General features: G+C 44.0%; 1 protein-coding gene across 2 annotated transcripts in view; it reads right to left on the bottom strand.

The window, feature by feature from the left end:
- Positions 1-2,443: 2,443 nt before the first annotated feature.
- Positions 2,444-18,995, bottom strand: part of SPOCK3 (SPARC (osteonectin), cwcv and kazal like domains proteoglycan 3) — a 493,521-nt gene continuing 476,969 nt past the window's right edge. For both annotated transcript variants that reach the window (XM_030191577.1, XM_030191578.1), the window contains one exon: positions 2,444-2,943. In XM_030191577.1, coding sequence (XP_030047437.1) covers positions 2,771-2,943 — 173 coding nt within the window. In that variant the 3' untranslated portion in view covers positions 2,444-2,770. The remainder of the gene's footprint in view (positions 2,944-18,995) is intronic.

Below are 18,995 nucleotides of genomic sequence, written 5' to 3'. Positions count from 1 at the left end.
ACAATGTAGTTAGCTATATCTCTTAAAGTGGCATTACCTGTTCCATATCATCTGCCGTGTTAACTGTAAGGCACACTCCTTGCCCATCCCACACCCCTTCCACATTAGCTGATTAACATGAGAAGTACCACGTGCTGTTAAGGTGCTCCTTTATTGCATTATTTGTAAGTGTGGTCTCATGTTGTTAGCATAAATAAACATTTTGAACTGTATTAGGTATTTAAAGTGGCTTTTAATGCTCATTAACTGTTAGCACACACTAACTATACAATAAAAACCTAACATGAAAATTACTACTATTATGTGCCTTACTGGCAGGGACTGCACCTTGTAATTAACACGTGAGTCGTTAGTGTATTAACTGATAGTATAGAAAATAATTTGGGACAATGAGCTACACCTTCGGAATTGTAGCTAATTATGGGGCTCTTTTACTAAGCTGCATTAGGTGTTACTGCATGCCTAAAGCAGCTTAAAATGGTGCATCTCAGGACGTGCTCAGGCTTCCTGCAGTAACTGCGCTTTAAAAAATATTTGTATTTTTTTCTGAGGGCATGTGTTAGGAGGTAGAGCATGGACAATCCTACACTAAACAGCACAGCTACATTACCGCACAGGAACACCGCGTAAGCCTTACTGCCTACAAAATAGGTGGTGGTAAGCGCTCACATGGTGCCAATTCTTTTAGGGCTCCTTTTACTAAGTGACGGTAAACCCAATGCGGGCTTACCGCTCACTGTACAGGAAGTACCGCCGGGCTACCGCAGCAGCCCGGCGGTACTTCCCACCCCTAGAGTGCCGTAATGTCCGGAACTACAACAATGTATTTATTTCTGTAGTGCCGGAATGTACTCAGCGGTAAGCGGGCACTGCCGCACGCTGCCCAGTTACCGCCGGGCTAATGAGGGAGCCCTTACCGCCACCTCAATGGGTGGCGGTAAGAGCTCCCCCCAAAATGGCCATGCGGCAAGTGCTTTATTTGCTGCCCAGCCATTTCCTGTAGGAAAGTGAGACTTCTCTTTTACCAGCTGTGGTAAAAGGGGGCCTCAGAGCACATTAAAACACGCGCCAATGCCAGTGCTAGCCCCCTTTTGCTGCAGCTTGGTAAAAGTGGCCCTTAATGGTTTTTTGGGGCACAACATTTTGGATTGGTCCCTGCTGATTGTCATTTTCTAGGGATTGGTCCATTTTTGTGTTGGCGTTTGACGTCACTAATTTGATATAAAGAAGAGCTCTTCCGTATGACTGTTGTCTGCCTTCCACATTCAGCCATGTTTTGATGGCGTATAGTATGAAGTACGCAATTTTTGTTTTAGCGTTTATTGTGATGTCATTTGCTGCATTTTCTGCTATTTTTCTTCCAACAGAGTTAGACCTGCTGACCCTGACACAGCAAACAAAACGCTTGCCACTGTTGGTCACAGTCTGTGTTTTTGCACATTCTGGGAGAAAGAGAGAATAGTGCAGCAAATTGATATGTTTTGTTTCTAAGTGATTTCACTGCAAACTTTATTTGTGGGGGAGGTTTTTTTCAGCTAATTATCAAGCAGTCCAGCCAGGAACTTCATGAGGGTTTTTCCTCCCCACACTTATTTGTATATTTGTGATACTCTCTCTTCTATTTCTGCGAACCCTTATATGAATAGTGTGTTGTTGACAGTAGCTGGTCCTCTACCCGGTTTATTGTATTTAGTAATTTTTTTAAAATGGCCATTAATACAAGAAATAGAAAATCATCTATTTTACAGCTGCAGTAAAAGTGGCCTTAGCGCACAAGAAAGACCAGCATAAGGTTACTTTTTGCCACAATGTAGAAAAAGAACCCTTATGTTCAAAGTCAGACCTAACGTTAATGAATGGTAGAGACCTCTGCCTCAAGTTAGCATCATGGCTACCTTCTCCTCTGTCAGAACTGCTTTCACTCCCCCCATATCCACAGTTATTACAGAGGTTTCGCAGCTACCTAAGGATAATTTTTGCAGTTAACCAGTGTTAAATGCAAAGCCGTAATGTGGATTAGTAGATAGCTCCCTTGAGATTCTATTTCTTTAATATACAGGAACACTACCAAAGTAAACTTGCATTGTCAATGACTAATATATGTCAGATAAATACAAAATAAATATTATTTCTTAGATTTTAAATTTAAAAAAAGGACAACAAAACTTTAATCTTTTAGGATCAATATCTGTTCATGCATTAATTTTTGAAAAATAAAAACCTGTCAGGTTAATGTTTCATACCCAAAATTATTACAAATGAAAGCACAGAAATGATCTGTCTCTATTGGCTGTTGATTTTTTAATTATGTGGCAGAATTTCATTTTCCCCAGAGCTCATTTCCTACAGCTTCTGAGGCATTAATGATGTACACTGCAACTTTAGGAGCTGATCATTCTGATCATACAAACTTTTAGAAATTCAACTTTGTCGTGTAATTAAAAAAACCTATAATTCTAAATAGTGGCCACTATCTTTATCATTACATTAATAAAAGTTTGGTTGTCCTTAAACAGGTTTGCACGTGATAATAGCACCTCTATCTTCTTCCTTCACTGTGTTCCTAAAGGCATATAAAAGCTCAAAACACATAAATGACTCTTATTTAAACAAGGAAAGTCTGATTTCAGCTGTAATATCTGAAATAATTATACAAAATATACATGTTGTTTAGAATCCTTTTGATCTTGGTAATATAGTGTGCAAAGTAATTTCTATGAGATGTCACTGTCAACATTAAAAAGGTAGATTTCGTTGCACGTCAGTACTATCAAATTAATCCATCCTCCTCCTCTATATCATCATCCTCATCATCTCCTTCATCTTCATCATCATCATCTTCAACTTCATCTTCATCATTCATCATATCATCATCACCCTCATCATCTGACCATCCATGAAAATCCCCACTTGCAAAGTCTCCTGATGATTCCATATCAGTGTCTGAAAATACATACATAATTATGATAGATTGTCAGCTTTATCCTTTCAGGTTCTAGCTAATTTCTAATATATCTTCTACCACTATTACTAATTTTGAACAAAATGCTTATTCTCAAGTTATTACAAAAGATATGGCTGCAGCAATTTTAAAATCCAAAAACACAGGATTGAAGGGGACTCTGGAGCTCGCACTGAGTGGTCACATGGGCTAAGAGTTCTGCTAATCACGACTGTGTAACGATAATTGTATACCATGGACATTACACATTGCCTAGCTCCTGTTCACCAAGATGTCAAGAAACAAGTCTGCAAAATCTGACACCCAGTTTGCTGTGGATTCTGGGGTGTAACACATAAGACCAACCCACTGACTCCAAATAAGATGGCTGCAAGGGAATAGACTGTTATAGACCAGATGATGCGGGTCCTTCAAGTACTAAAAGAAATGATGCAATCACAACTTATCAATAATTCAGACAATAATAGAAATAGAAAGAAGTACCACTGGTCCATAACCTCTGGCTAGATATAGAAGACCTATCTAAGTGGAACAGGAGGAAACAGCCATATTTTGGCAGTAACAGAGGGTACTGAAGGTATGAATATGTTTGGCTTCACTGCTCTTGTTTAGATGGATATGAATGTTTTCTTGTGTGACTGTTTCTCCGTCCTGTATTCAATGGAGTTCCTTTTCTGCTAAGTTACGTTTTACTGTACATCACCTTGATTTACATGTTTAAAAAGGTGATTCATCAAATACTAATAAACATACGCATAAACATACAGAAAATCAGTATTATCTTTAGTAAACATCTGGAGGTCGAGGGTGCATCATGTCTCATTGTGCCCTCTGGCTAAAGCCAGTATATCCAGGCCCATACCCCCAGTATTGATATCTGGGTGTTGATCAAAGATGTGCGTTCAACTAAGCTGGCTAATGAGCAAATCTGTGCCAATAATTGGGTTGTAATTGGCACCACAGGAACATATAAAAGTGTAGGCAGATAAAGACCATATGGCCTATCCAGTCTGCCCATCCATGCCACCTAGTCTCCCCATCACTCTCTTAGAGATCCTATGCACTTGTTTCAAGCTTTCTTGAATTCAGATACTATTTTTGTCTCCACCACTTCCACTGGGCAGCTGTTCCATGAATTCACCACCCTTTCCATGACAAAGTATTTCCTCAGGTTACTTCTGAGTCTACCCCCTTGTTCCAGAGCTTCCTTTCAATTGAAAGAGCCTTGCTTCTTGTGCATTTATGCCACATAGGTATTTAAATGTCTCTATCATATCTCCCCTCTCCTGCCTTTCTTCTAAAGTATACATATTGAGATCTTTAAGTCTGTCCCCATTCGCTTTATGACGAAGACCACTGACTATTTTAGTAGCCGCTGACTCAATCCTGTTTCTTTTTAAAAGTATGGTCTCTAGAATTGTACACTGGTCATTCTTCTCCCTATGCACCAAGGCATCTTTCTAGCATTTACTGACAACATTTCTACTTGTTTGGCTGCCTTATGATCATCACATAAGTCCTGCTCCTCTTTCATGCACAAATGTTCTTCACCCCCTAAACTGTACCATTTCCGTGGGTTTTTGCAACCCAAATGCATGACCCTGCATTTTTCAGCATTAAATCTTAGCTGCCAAATTCCAAGACCATTTCTCTAGCTTCACTAAGAGGGGCATAATCGAAAGGGATGGCCAAGTTTTGATGAGGACATCCTCGCAAAATGTCCCGGTGGCGGGGCGGGGAAACCCATATTATTGAAACTACTACTACTACTACTATTTAGCATTTCTATAGTGCTACAAGGCATACGCAGCGCTGCACAAACATAGAAGAAAGACAGTCCCTGCTCAAAGAGCTTACAATCTAATAGACAAAAAATAAAGTAAGCAAATCAAATCAATTAATGTATACAGGAAGGAGAAGAGGAGGGTAGGTGGAGGCGAGTGGTTACAAGTGGTTACGAGTCAAAAGCAATGTTAAAGAGGTGGGCTTTCAGTCTAGATTTAAAGGTGGCCAAGGATGGGGCAAGACGTAGAGGCTCAGGAAGTTTATTCCAGGCATAGGGTGCAGCGAGACAGAAGGCGCGAAGTCTGGAGTTGGCAGTAGTGGAGAAGGGAACAGATAAGAAAGATTTATCCATGGAGCAGAGTGCATGGAAAGGGGTGTAGGGAAGGATGAGTGTGCAGAGATACTGGGGAGCAGCAGAGTGAGTACATTTATAGGTTAGTAGAAGAAGTTTGAACAGGATGCGAAAACGGATAGGGAGCCAGTGAAGCGACTTGAGGAGAGGGGGACCCTGGCGACAGACGAGACGGGCAGCAGAGTTTTGAACCACTTGGAAAGGGGAGAGGTGACTAAGTGGGAGGCCAGCAAGAAGCAGATTGCAGTAGTCTAAACGAGAGGTGACAAGAGTGTAGATGAGGGTTTTGGTAGAGTGCTCAGAAAGAAAGGGGCGGATTTTACGGATGTTGTAAAGAAAAAAACGACAGGTCTTGGCGATCTGCTGGATATGAGCAGAGAAGGAGAGAGAAGAGTCAAAGATGACCCCAAGGTTTCGAGCTGAGGAGACAGGGAGAATGAGAGAGCCATCAACAGAAATAGAAAATGGGGGGAGTGGGGAGGTGGGTTTGGGGGGAAAATGGGAGTCATCAGCATAGAGATGGTAGGAAAAGCCATGGGATGAGATTAATGAACCAAGGGAAGAAGTGTAGATAGAAAAGAGGAGGGGACCAAGAACAGAACCCTGAGGTACGCCGACAGGCAGAGGGATAGAAGTAGAAGAGGATCCACCAGAGTGAACACTAAAGGTGCAGAGGGAGAGGTAGGAAGAAAACCAGGAAAGGACAGAGCCCTGGAATCCAAGTGAGGACAGGGTATCGAGAAGTATGCTGTGATCGACAGTGTCAAAAGCAGCGGAAAGATCAAGAAGAATGAGGATGGAATATTGACCTCTGGATTTAGCCAGTAATAGGTCATGGGAGACTTTAGTAAGCGCAGTTTCAGTTGAGTGGAGAGGGCGAAAACCAGATTGCAGTGGGTCAAGAATAGCATGTGAGGAGAGAAAATCAAGGCAGCGGTGGTGAACAGCACGCTCAAGTAGTTTGGAGAGAAAAGGGAGGAGGGAGATGGGTCGGTAATTAGAGGGACAAGTAGGGTCGAGTGAAGGCTTCTTAAGGAGAGGTGTGACTACGGCATGTTTAAAGGCAGTAGGGGCAGTTGCAGTGGAAAGTGAGAGGTTGAGAATGTGACAAATAAAAGGAATAAGAGCAGGTGAGATGGCATTAAGAAGGTGGGTGGGAATGGGATCAGAGGAACAGGTGGTACATTTTGAGGAAGAAAGGAGAAGTGTAGTTTTCTCTATAGTAACTTCAGGAAAGGAGGAAAAGGAATGAGAGGAAGGAGAGAGAGGGGAACAGACTAGTGGAGGGAGAGGTGGCGAGGTAGAGAATTCAAGGTTTATCTTTTGAACCTTGTCGTGAAAGAATTCAGCAAGGGTCTGAGGAAATAATGAAGGGGGAGTTGGGGGAGGGGGCACCTTGAGGAGAGAGTTCAATGTGGTGAAGAGAAGTCGAGGGTTAAAGCCAAGAGAGTTGGTCAGTTGGATATAATAATCCTGTTTGGCGCGTAAAAGAGCAGATTGGAAGGAGGTCAGCATGAACTTAAAGTGTAAGAAATCAGCAAGGGCCCGAGATTTCCGCCAGAGGCGTTCGGCAGAGCGGGTACAGGAACGTAGGTAGCGGATATTAGAAGTCAGCCAAGGTTGGGGTTTTGTACGCCTTATAGGGCGGGTCATCAAATGTGCAAGTGTGTCTAAGGCAGAGGATAGAGTATTGTTGTAAGAAGAAACAGCCTCGTTGACAGACGTGGATGGTGCCACAGTAGAGAGGAGGTTTGAAACATGGGAGGATAGAGATGAAGGGTCAATATCCTGAAGATTCCTAGATAAATTAGATAAGATAGGACAGGACTGGGAGGGAGGAGATTTAAGTGTGAAAGTTATAAGATGGTGATCAGAGAGGGGAAGATCAGAGGCAAGGAAACTAGAGGGTGAACAGTTGCAGAAGAAGAGATCAAGACAGTGACCATTTTGATGAGTGGGGGAGGTGGAGCATAGTTGGAGATTAAAGGAGAATGTTAAAGCGAGTAACTTGGAAATATAAGAGTTGGAAGGATCATTAGCAGGAATATTAAAGTCACCAAGGATGAGAGAGGGGGAGGAAGGATCATGGAAGAAGGCAAGCCAGGCATCAAAGTCACTGAGAAAGGATGAAAGGGACTTATCAGGGGGACGATAAATGACCGCTATTCGAAGAGGCAGGGGAGAGAAAAGGCGGATAGAGTGGACTTCAAAGGAGGAAAAACAGTGAGATTGAGGTGGAAGAAGGGGTTGAAATCTGGAGGAGGGAGAGAGAAGTAGTCCAAACCGACCCCCCGTGACCAGCAGGGCGAGGAGTATGTGAAAAAAGATAACCGCCATGGCAGAGGGCTGCGACTGAAGCAGAGTCATCAGGGCAGAGCCAGGTTTCTGTTATGGCGAGCAGATGGAGGTGACGCGAGATAAAGAGGTCCTGGATATAGGGGAGTTTGTTACAGATAAACAAGATGGACGTCCATCTTTTGTTTCGATAATATGGTCAGGGACGCCCAAATCTTGACATTTAGGTCATCCTTAGAGATGGTCAACCCTAGACTTGGTCATTTCTGATTTTCGGCGATAATGAAAACCAAGGATGCCCATCTCAGAAACGACCAAATGCAAGCCCTTTGGTCATGAAAGCAGCCAGCATTCGTAGTGCACTGGTCACTCTGACATGTCAGGACACCAACCGGGCACCCTAGGAGACACTGCAGTGGACTTCATAGATTGCTCCCAAGTACATAGCTCCCTTACCTTATGTGCTGAGCCCCCCAACCCCCCCCAAAAAAATCCACTACCTACAACAGTACACCATTACCATAGCCCTTACGGGTGAAGGGGGGCACCTAGATGTGGGTACATTGTGTTTCTGGTGGGTTTTGGAGGGTTCACATGTACCACCAGAAGTGTAACAGGTAGGGGAGGATGGGCCTGGGTCCACCTGCCTGAAGTGCACTGCACCCACTAAAACTGCTCTAGGGACCTGCATACTGCTGTGATGGATCTGAGTATGACATTTGAGGCTGGCACAAAATATTTTAAAGATATTTTTTGAGGGAGGGAGGGGGTTAGTGACCACTGGAGGAGTAAGGGGAAGTGATCCCCAATTTTCTCCGGTGGTTATCTGGTCAGTTCGGGCAGCTTTTTGTGGCTTGGTCATAAGAAAAACAGGACCAGGTAAAGTCGTCCAAGTGCTCGTCAGGGACGCCCTTTTTTTTCGATTATGGGTCGAGGACGCCCATGTCCCGTCTTTGCTACGCCTCCGACACGCCCCCGCGAACTTTGGTCGTCCCTGCGAAGGAAAGCAGTTGGGAATGCCCAAAATCGGCTTTCGATTATGCCGATTTGGGCGACCCTGTGAGAAGGACGCCCATCTTCCGATTTGTGTCGAAAGATGGGCGTCGTCTTTCGAAAATGAGCCTGTAAGTCTTTCCTCATGTTATCCAGTGTGGTTTAAGCGAGCAGGAGAAACTCATGCCACCTTAAACCGACTGAGCAGCCTGACTGCTGATATTCAGTGAGATTTAATTGGGTAATGCTGATGAATATTAGCTCTGACCACTGCGTCACTATCTGGTTAGTGCTGGGATGGACTTTAGGTGGAGCTTGAGCAGAGCTTGCACTTGCCCCTGAATTCTATATATGACAATTAAATTTGCGTGCACAAATCAACATACATTGCCAATTTGTGCATGCAAATTAATTGATTAATGAGCCAATCAGCACAACAATTGGCTGCTATTGTAATCCCCCTGGTGGCAGAGCAAGTTATTACAATGTTTATTAAAATTGTCACTGTGTTTCTCCAAATGAACTATACTCCAACCAGGGAGTTCAACAATAAATATAAGTTTTATTTGCAAGCATTTAAACAAGCTAACAGCAGTATTCACCCAGACTTCTTTCTAGCATATCAACAACATATCATGCTCAGATATTGCCAAAATATCAGATAAGTACCTCTTTCTTATTTCTTGCAGATTACTAAAATAAGTGAACTTTTAAAGTTAACTTTTTTCCACTGAAAATTTTTCTTTGTATTACAATTTTGTTTTTCAGAACCACCCTCAAGAACAAGCCCAGAATCGGGTAAGTCTAACTTTTTTTGCCCTCTTTCTACCTTTTGTTTCTCTCCATGTCTCAGTTTCTAATGTAGGAATCACTTAGCTTGGCCCATGGTCCAGTTTCTTTGAAGTCTTCACTTTCTTGAAAGTGGCCAGCATCAATCTCAGGACATCTTCTCCCTAATGTCCTTTCTTTAAAAACTAAATAAAGAATCCTGTCTCCCTTGTGTGTGCCCTTTCCAAATGTGTCCTACCTTAATATTTTACTATTTGTGTTTTACTAACTTTTCTTTCCAAAATAAATAGATAAAGCATTGGTGCCTAATCTACCCAACCCACAACATCAACCCCAAATCATCACACATAAATTCCCAATTCACTATCACATCAAATGTTACCCTTACAGACCCAAGTGGAGCAGTAGCCTAGTGGTTAGTGCAGTGGACTTTGATCTGATCCTGGGGAACTGGGTTCAATTCCCACTGTAGCTCCTTGTGACTGTGGGCAAGTCACTTAACCCTCCACTGTCCCAGGTACAAAATAAGTACCTGTAAATATGAAAACTGCTTTGAAAGTAGTTGTAAAATACCACAGAAAGGCAGTATATCAAGTCCCATTTCCCTTCCCTTCTCCTTTGAAGGTGATCTCAGCTAAAACTCAACTCACCCACTTCTTCATAAATATAGACATTAAAATCTTTGCTAATCATGCCTCCACAAACCACCAGTCTTTAACCCCTTAAACAGTTGTTCCTCTTAAATCATTGCTCACACCCCCAGACATGTCTTTACATTAATACAACTACCTCCCAACTATGAGACACTTAGTACTGCCTGGGCTCACAACACACAGAGCCATCCCTGCCATTCTTTTGCTCATGATAACAATTTTAGGGGCCCTTTTACGAAGGCACACTGAAAAGTGGTCTGCACTGGTGTAGGCACGTGTTTTGGATGCGCACGGATCCATTTTTCAGCTTGCCCAGAAAAAAGGCCTTTTTTGTGGCCGAAAATGGACATGAGGCAAAATTAAAACCAGCCTGCGTCCATTTTCGGCCTGAGACCTTACCGCCACCCACTAACTTTGTGGGTAAGGTTTCACGTGCTAACTGGGCAGTAAGCATCAGCACGTATTAACTGCCGATTACCGCTGAGTAAGCGCCACGCGGTAGAACATAGAAAATATTTTCTAGCACGTGTTATGGACATGCATCAAAAATGGAATTAACACCCGAGGCACACGGTAGCCAGGCAGTAGTTCAAATTTGACGCATGTTGGACATGCATAAGCGCCTATGCGCCTTAGTAAAAGGGCCCCTGAATCAGTTTTACTTCTCAAACCCAGCATCACATCCTCTGAAGCAAGCAGCTACCTCCCAACTGACAACAGGTAACAGCAGTAGCAAGAATGTTTTTCCTGGTTACCCTGGCAACCAGCAGGATCAGCAAGCACATGCATTCCTTCACTGACATCCACAACATTCCACAGCCTCTAAACAGTCTTCGACTCCACAACCTCCACCGGGAGGCCATTCCATAAAAGAGATACTTTACGTGGAGGCGTATTTTTGAAAGAAACATCTAAATCAGAATTTGGACATTTTACAAAGCCGTCCAAATTCCGAACAGGAAAGAAGGTCATTTTCGAAAAAAGATGGACGTCTATCTTTTGCGTTCGAAAATACTATGGATGTCCTGTGATTTGGATGTTTTGTGATTTAGACGTCTTTGTTTTTTGCCCATTTAAAAAAAAAAAAAAAAAAGTCCAAGTTTAAAATGTCGAAAATCAAGCCATTGGGACATAGGAGGAGCCAGCATTTTTAGTAGACTGGTACCCCTGACATCCCAGGACAGCAATAGGGCACCCTAGGGGGCACTACAGTGGACTTGATAAAATGCTCCCAGGTATACATCTCACCATTGCTCCCTGACTTTGTGTTCTGAGCCCCCCAAAACCCACTACCCTCGACTGTACACCACTACCATAGCCCTTACAGGTGAAGGGGGCACCTATATATGGGTATAGTGGGTTTCTGGTGAGTTTTGGAGGGTTCGCAGTTTACTTCACAATTGTAACAGGTAGGGAGAAGTAGGAGGCTGGGTCCATCTGTCTACTGCACCCACTACTAGACTACTCCAGGGACCTGCATGCTATTCTGATGGACCTGAGTATAACATGAGGGTGGCACAGAGGCTCGCAAGTAATGTTTTTCATCACATTTTGGGGGGGGTGGGAGGGGGTTAGTAACCACTGGGGGAGTAAAGGGAGGTCATCCCTGATTCCCTCCAGTGGTCATTTGGTCATTTAGGGCACCTTTTTGTGCCTTATTCGTTATAAAAGCAGGTCTAGCTCAAAACATCTACGTTTTAGTCCTGGATGTTATTGCTGTGTTCCATTATGGCTGAAAAATGTCCAAGTCCCGCCTTGAGCATGCCCCCTTAAGATTTGGACGTCCTTCTGACGGACTTCAGAGAAAGAACAGGTTTACCCGAACGACTTGACCTACCAGAAGCAAACATAAGCAATCCATCTATTTACCGGTTCATCTAATCATTAACAACAATGACTCAGATAATATCTCCTACCAACCTTCTTACACTCCATGCTCTTCCTCAACTTCTCCTTTATCGTTCCACCTCCTTACCTTTCCATATCCTTTCTCTCATACCACTTTTATCCCATTTACAGTGGGGGAAATAAGTATTTGATCCCTTGCTGATTTTGTAAGTTTGCCCACTGACAAAGACATGAGCAGCCCATAATTGAAGGGTAGGTTATTGGTAACAGTGAGAGATAGCACATCACAAATTAAATCCGGAAAATCACATTGTGGAAAGTATATGAATTTATTTGCATTCTGCAGAGGGAAATAAGTATTTGATCCCCCACCAACCAGTAAGAGATCTGGCCCCTACAGACCAGGTAGATGCTCCAAATCAACTCGTTACCTGCATGACAGACAGCTGTCGGCAATGGTCACCTGTATGAAAGACACCTGTCCACAGACTCAGTGAATCAGTCAGACTCTAACCTCTACAAAATGGCCAAGAGCAAGGAGCTGTCTAAGGATGTCAGGGACAAGATCATACACCTGCACAAGGCTGGAATGGGCTACAAAACCATCAGTAAGACGCTGGGCGAGAAGGAGACAACTGTTGGTGCCATAGTAAGAAAATGGAAGAAGTACAAAATGACTGTCAATCGACAAAGATCTGGGGCTCCACGCAAAATCTCACCTCGTGGGGTATCCTTGATCATGAGGAAGGTTAGAAATCAGCCTACAACTACAAGGGGGGAACTTGTCAATGATCTCAAGGCAGCTGGGACCACTGTCACCACGAAAACCATTGGTAACACATTACGACATAACGGATTGCAATCCTGCAGTGCCCGCAAGGTCCCCCTGCTCCGGAAGGCACATGTGACGGCCCGTCTGAAGTTTGCCAGTGAACACCTGGATGATGCCGAGAGTGATTGGGAGAAGGTGCTGTGGTCAGATGAGACAAAAATTGAGCTCTTTGGCATGAACTCAACTCGCCGTGTTTGGAGGAAGAGAAATGCTGCCTATGACCCAAAGAACACCGTCCCCACTGTCAAGCATGGAGGTGGAAATGTTATGTTTTGGGGGTGTTTCTCTGCTAAGGGCACAGGACTACTTCACCGCATCAATGGGAGAATGGATGGGGCCATGTACCGTACAATTGAGTGACAACCTCCTTCCCTCCGCCAGGGCCTTAAAAATGGGTCGTGGCTGGGTCTTCCAGCACGACAATGACCCAAAACATACAGCCAAGGCAACAAAGGAGTGGCTCAGGAAGAAGCACATTAGGGTCATGGAGTGGCCTAGCCAGTCACCAGACCTTAATCCCATTGAAAACTTATGGAGGGAGCTGAAGCTGCGAGTTGCCAAGCGACAGCCCGGAACTCTTAATGATTTAGAGATGATCTGCAAAGAGGAGTGGACCAAAATTCCTCCTGACATGTGTGCAAACCTCATCATCAACTACAGAAGACGTCTGACCGCTGTGCTTGCCAACAAGGGTTTTGCCACCAAGTATTAGGTCTTGTTTGCCAGAGGGATTAAATACTTATTTCCCTCTGCAGAATGCAAATAAATTCATATACTTTCCACAATGTGATTTTCCGGATTTAATTTGTGATGTGCTATCTCTCACTGTTACCAATAACCTACCCTTCAATTATGGGCTGCTCATGTCTTTGTCAGTGGGCAAACTTACAAAATCAGCAAGGGATCAAATACTTATTTCCCCCACTGTACTCCTTGTTCATTTGTCCTATCACATACCTCCTTTGTTGATTTTGATACTACAGATTGTATTCTCTTGTTACTATGTAAGCCGCATTGAGCCTGCGATGAGCAGGAAAGCGCGGGGTACAAATGTAATAAATAAATAAATAAATAAATAAAAAGAGGTTCGATAATACTGATTTGGACGTTTCTGTGAGATATTGTTTCAAGTCTAAAATATGCTAGTAGTCCTGGATTTAGCTACAACCTCAGCACAAAAAAAGAAGGCACTCTTAGTCTTGCATCAACCCCTAAAGGATCTAGGGGCCTGCTGTAGTCTTTTATACCCCTTCCACAGATACAAAAACTCTTCTACAGAATCTCAGAAAATAATTCCAACAATGGACTGTGGATACTCAACACTTATTCGTTGAAAGATAATATTAAAAATCACAAAAGGAGGAAAAGGTCTCAAACTGCCCGGGTGCCAGGGTAAACTTTATCACCAATATATTCGAAGCACTCATCGGGCTTTTACTCATCATTGACCAAAAACCTCCTTATAACTTTTACTCATATTTTCCTTTCTTGTTTTTTATTCATTTGCTTCCAGTAATTCAAAGCTTTCAATTCAAAACTGCTCATATAAAATCAAAAAAAGAATCACAAAATGAATTAAGTGACTTAGTTTCTAAGCTTCTAGGTTTCTGGAACTAGTCTGGCTGTCGAACACCTGGTGCAGAAACTCCCAACTCCCAACAGGGACCCGGTTTGCCCTCCAGTTTTCTCAAGGAAAGAGTCACAGGTGTTCTGGCAATTATACTCTCTTATATAAGAGAGTATAATTGCCCTTGAGAAAGCCAGAGGGCGAAACGGATTCCTGTCGGGAGTTTGGAGTTTCGGCACCGGGTGTTCGACAGTCAGACTAGTTCCAGAAACCTAGAAGCCACCAAAGACAGCTGCTCAATCTGACCAAGAAGCTTATGGCCCGCAATGTGGAGTTTATAGACTATTGATGCCAGAAGCTGCAGCTGCTCAGTGAGGGGATGGAGGTACAGCAAAAATCTGTCCAGCTGCTCCGGAGTCTGCAGGAGATGGTGGCTGGGATAGGCCACAAAATAGAGGGCCTATGTAAGGAATTCCATGAGTGCCAAGCAGCCATCACATCTGCTGCAAGCACACAGCAGGCATCTGCAGCCCTACCTAGCAGTATGTACAACACCAGGCCTTCTCCACCACCATTGACCCCAGCCAACACCAAGCACCTAAGCAACCAAGGGTGGGAACTTCTGAACCCCTGTCCAGTGGGCCATCAAAGAGTAAGGCTACAGGCAGACAAGGCCAGACCTCCATCCTGGGTCCTGTGCCCAGAGGACCGCAGGGCACTCAGCCCACTTGGCTGGATTTCTGGAAGGCAGCAGGCATAAATGTGGAATCAGAGGGGCCTGAGAGCACCATTGGAGAAGAATTTAACATTGAGTCTCATGCAGTAAGGCCCAGGGAGCAGCAGGGTATAAGGCCCAGGGAGCAGCAGGGTGGGAGGGGTGCAGCCCTACAAGGATAGGGAAGGGGGAGGGGTAGAGGGAGGGGGAAGAGGAAGGGGAAATAGGCCTTGGTTGCACATTGGTACTTTACTGTGGTGTGTGTGTTGGGGAGGGGATAGGGTTGTGATTGGGGAGAAGTGCTGGGAGAAAACGGGAGAGGGGTGTGATTGGGGGGTGCTGAGGAAGGGAGATAGAGAGAGGGGTGTGATTGAGGGGCATGTGCTGGGGGTAGGGAGTAGGGGTGTGATGGAGTGTGCTGGGGGAGGTAGAGGGAGTGGTACTGGGTGGTGTGGCGGTGGTATGTTAACAAAATAAATGCTCATTACATTCACTAAATATTGGTCTGGATGAGTCTTTCCCTATCTTGGACCCCCAGCTGTTGTCCACTGTGGGCAGGGGGTGCTTCTCATCATCTTGGTCTTGGGTCTGCTGCTGTGGTTGCTGTGGCTATGACTCCTCTGGAAGGGCCTGTCCTCTGTGATGGGCCAGGTTATGAAGCATGCAGCAGGCCATGACGATCTTGGCAAATTTTTCTGGGCTATAGAGGAGCTCCCCTCCAGACTTATCCAGACTTGGAACATATTCTTTAGCTAGCTAACTTCTATCCCACTGTCAGTTGGTGTACCTCAGGGATCTGTCCTAGGAAATCTTCTTTTCTCCATCTATACTTCTTCCCTTGGTACTCTGATCTCATCCCATGGTTTTCAGTATCATCGTTACGCTGATGACTCCCTGATCTACCTCTCCACACCAGAAATCTCAGCCGAAATCCAGGCCAAAGTATCAGTCTGCCTGTCTGACATTGCTGCCTGGAAGTCTCAGCACCGTCTGAACTAAACATGACCAAGACAGAGCTTCTTATCTTTCCCCCTAAACCAACCTCTCCTCCTCCCCCATTCTCTATTTCTGTGGATAACACTCTCATCCTTCCTGTCTCATCAGCTCGCAACCTTGGGGTCATCTTCGACTCCTCCCTCTCCTTCTCTGCACATATTCAGCAGACTGCTAAAACCTGTCATTTCTTTCTCTATAATATCATCAAAATTTGCCCTTTCCTTTCTGAGCACACTACCAGAACCCTCATCCACACTCTTATCACCTCTCGCTTAGACTATTGCAACTTGCTTCTCACAGGTTTCCCACTTAGCCATCTCTCTCCTCTTCAATCTGTTCAAAATTCTGCTGCACAACTAATATTCTGCCAGTGTCATTATGCTCATATTAGCCCTCTCCTCAAGTCACTTCACTGGCTTCCTATCCGTTTCCGCATACAGTTCAAACTCCTCTTATTGACCTATAAGTGCATTCACTCTGCAGCTCCTCAGTACCTCTCCACTCTCATCTCTCCCTACATTGCTCCCTGGGATCTCCGTTCACTGGGTAAATCTCTCTTATCTGCACCCTTCTCCTCCACTGCTAACTCCAGACTCCATTCCTTTTATCTTGCTGCACCATATGCCTGGAATAGACTTCCTGAGCCGGTACGTCGAGCTCCATCTCTGGCCGTCTTCAAATCTAAGCTTTTTGATGTGCTTTTAACTCCTAACCCTTATTTACTTGTTCAGAACCCTTATTTTATCATCCTCACTTTAATATTCCCTTATCTCTTGTTTGTCCTGTTTGTCTGTCCTAATTAGATTTTAAGCTTTGTCGAGCAGGGACTGTCTCTTCATGTTCAAGTGTACAGCGCTGTGTACGTTTAGTAGCGCTTTAGAAATTATAAGTAGTAGTAGCTAACTAAAGGTGCACTCTATCACTTGTGGGGGGAAGCAGAATGAGAGACAAGTTTGGCTGGTCTAGGTACCTTGTGGAGATGGGGCGTGGATTGTGGGTTGTGGAGATATCTGGAGGGAAAGAGTGCTGATGGTTTATGGGAGAGGGGGGTATGGGGTTGGTGGATCCATGTTGCACCTACCTAGGAGCCAGCTGCTGGTGATCTCCCCTCAGTCAAACCTGTGGTAGATTCCAGAATGCTGTAGTACATAGACATCATGAGTGGAACCTGGGTATTGGGAATACATATCCACAATCTGCCCCTGGGCATCACACCTGCATGTTCATAGAGTGGAAGACTTTTCTACACTTATATGTGGCACTTTCTCCACTCTCCAACTCCACAAATTTGCAAATGGGTCTAAAGACAGCTTTCCTCTTACCCTAGATGCTTTTATATCAGGTCTAATTCCATACATCTTTCCCCACCACTGGGAAATCGTTTTGCTATCCATTTAGGGTTGGAGATGTTCATTCTGTAGCACCACCCATGTCATACCTTCAAAAAGCACCCTCTGGAGACATCCTGATTTAGACTGGTTTTTTTTTTCTTTTCTTTGATTATACACTTTGGACGTTTTTATCCAAGAAATACATCATCCACCTTTCAAGCCATTTTTTTGGATGTTTTTCTCTTTTGAAGATGAGCCCAAAGGTCAAGTGCACCATTTTAGAAATTATGTCAATGAATGAGACGACCGTTCGGAGAGACACTGGAGATTTCAGGTTTAAATGGGCACTGTTAAAGCCTAACCCCATAAATCTATAATTGGTGCATACAGTTGTGCATGAAAATGTGTGAACGCTTTATAGAAATATCACTCATGTGTGTAACTTATGTGTTTGGACTGAAATTGACACTTAAGTACCACTAATTGTCAATAATTGGCACTAACTAGAACTAATTGCCACTAATTCTCTGGGTCCCTAACACATTTGGGCACAACCTCGATAGAGTATTGGCTACAATTAAAGAAGCATGCAGAATTACTCAATTCCCAGCCAATTTACCACCAGCACTGCCACAGAGATTAAAGCAACAGAGGAATATATGGGTCACGGTAGGCGCTGGTAGATTATGACCTGTGACACAAAGGCATTCACCCTACCAACCATTGCCCTTATATAATTCCTTTGCTGCATTGGACCATTATGATCCTCGAAAAACAAGTGCTGATATGGAACCAGAGACAAAGAATGTAACACAATCCAAGAGACATCCCCAAAACAATGTAAGATCGGTGCAAAGTAGGAAATTCTTACTGCTAGGAGACCTCATTATCAGAGGCATTAACTTAGGAACACAGTTCAAAGGACCCAACCTAGTGAAATGCCTTACAAGATTCTCAGCTACCTGTAATCCACCTGGGGACAAATGACCTGGCCAACAATAACTAGTTTAGAGCAGAGAGAGCATTCAAGAAGCTTGGGGAGGGACTGAAATCTTTGGCTCCAATTGTAACTTTTTCTGAATTTATTCCTGCATGTGGGAAGGGAGAAGAGAGACTACGTAAAACAGAGGAATTCAACAAGTGGCTCAAAGTTTGGTGTGAAGAAGAAGGTTTCAGATATATAGGAAAATGGGGCAGTACATGACAGTTTGAACTTCATGGGTGTGGCTTGGATCTCTTTCAGGGAGAGAAAACTAACAACTTATAGCAGCAGCAGCAGCAGCTTCAGAGAGCATTTTCCATCTCACAGATAGGCTGCAGAGAATACCTTCTGGCTACCAGTACAATACAGGGCTAAATTTAAAACACTGTGTCTGATCTTCAAGATCCTTAAAGGACATGGCCCCGATCACCCTCTACACAGCTCCAAAGACATTAAGGTCCTCCCCAATGAGCACCCCTAACCACACTCTCTCCAAAGGATATTACACAATGTGAAACCCACAAGTGAGCCTTCTCTGGAGTAACTCCCACACTCTGGAATGCACTCCCTGAAAGGCTCTGCTTAACAGAAGACTATCTCTACTTCAGGAAGCAGTTGAAAGCTTGGTTCTTCAACCAGACCTTTAATGGAAGAATTAACTAACTTGCAAGGTCTCACACGTATACATAAGGATTGGCAACAGCTGCACATACTATTGCAGGGCATGTTTATCCACTCCTATCCTAGCTGAGGCAATATTTAATCACCTCCCTGACCTCATGTGCAACTTTCTTTAAATTAGTCCCCTTATTTTCTAAATGCTCGTACAGAACTGCATACGTCTAGAAGAGCTATAGAAATAATAAGTAGTAGGAGTACTCATATGTTCCATCTT

The sequence above is a fragment of the Microcaecilia unicolor genome, chromosome 2 (assembly GCF_901765095.1).
Source record: "Microcaecilia unicolor chromosome 2, aMicUni1.1, whole genome shotgun sequence".
In the NCBI taxonomy this organism is placed as follows: domain Eukaryota; kingdom Metazoa; phylum Chordata; class Amphibia; order Gymnophiona; family Siphonopidae; genus Microcaecilia; species Microcaecilia unicolor.
Note: the sequence above shows the minus strand (reverse complement) of the source record. Positions and strands in the feature narration are given on the sequence as shown.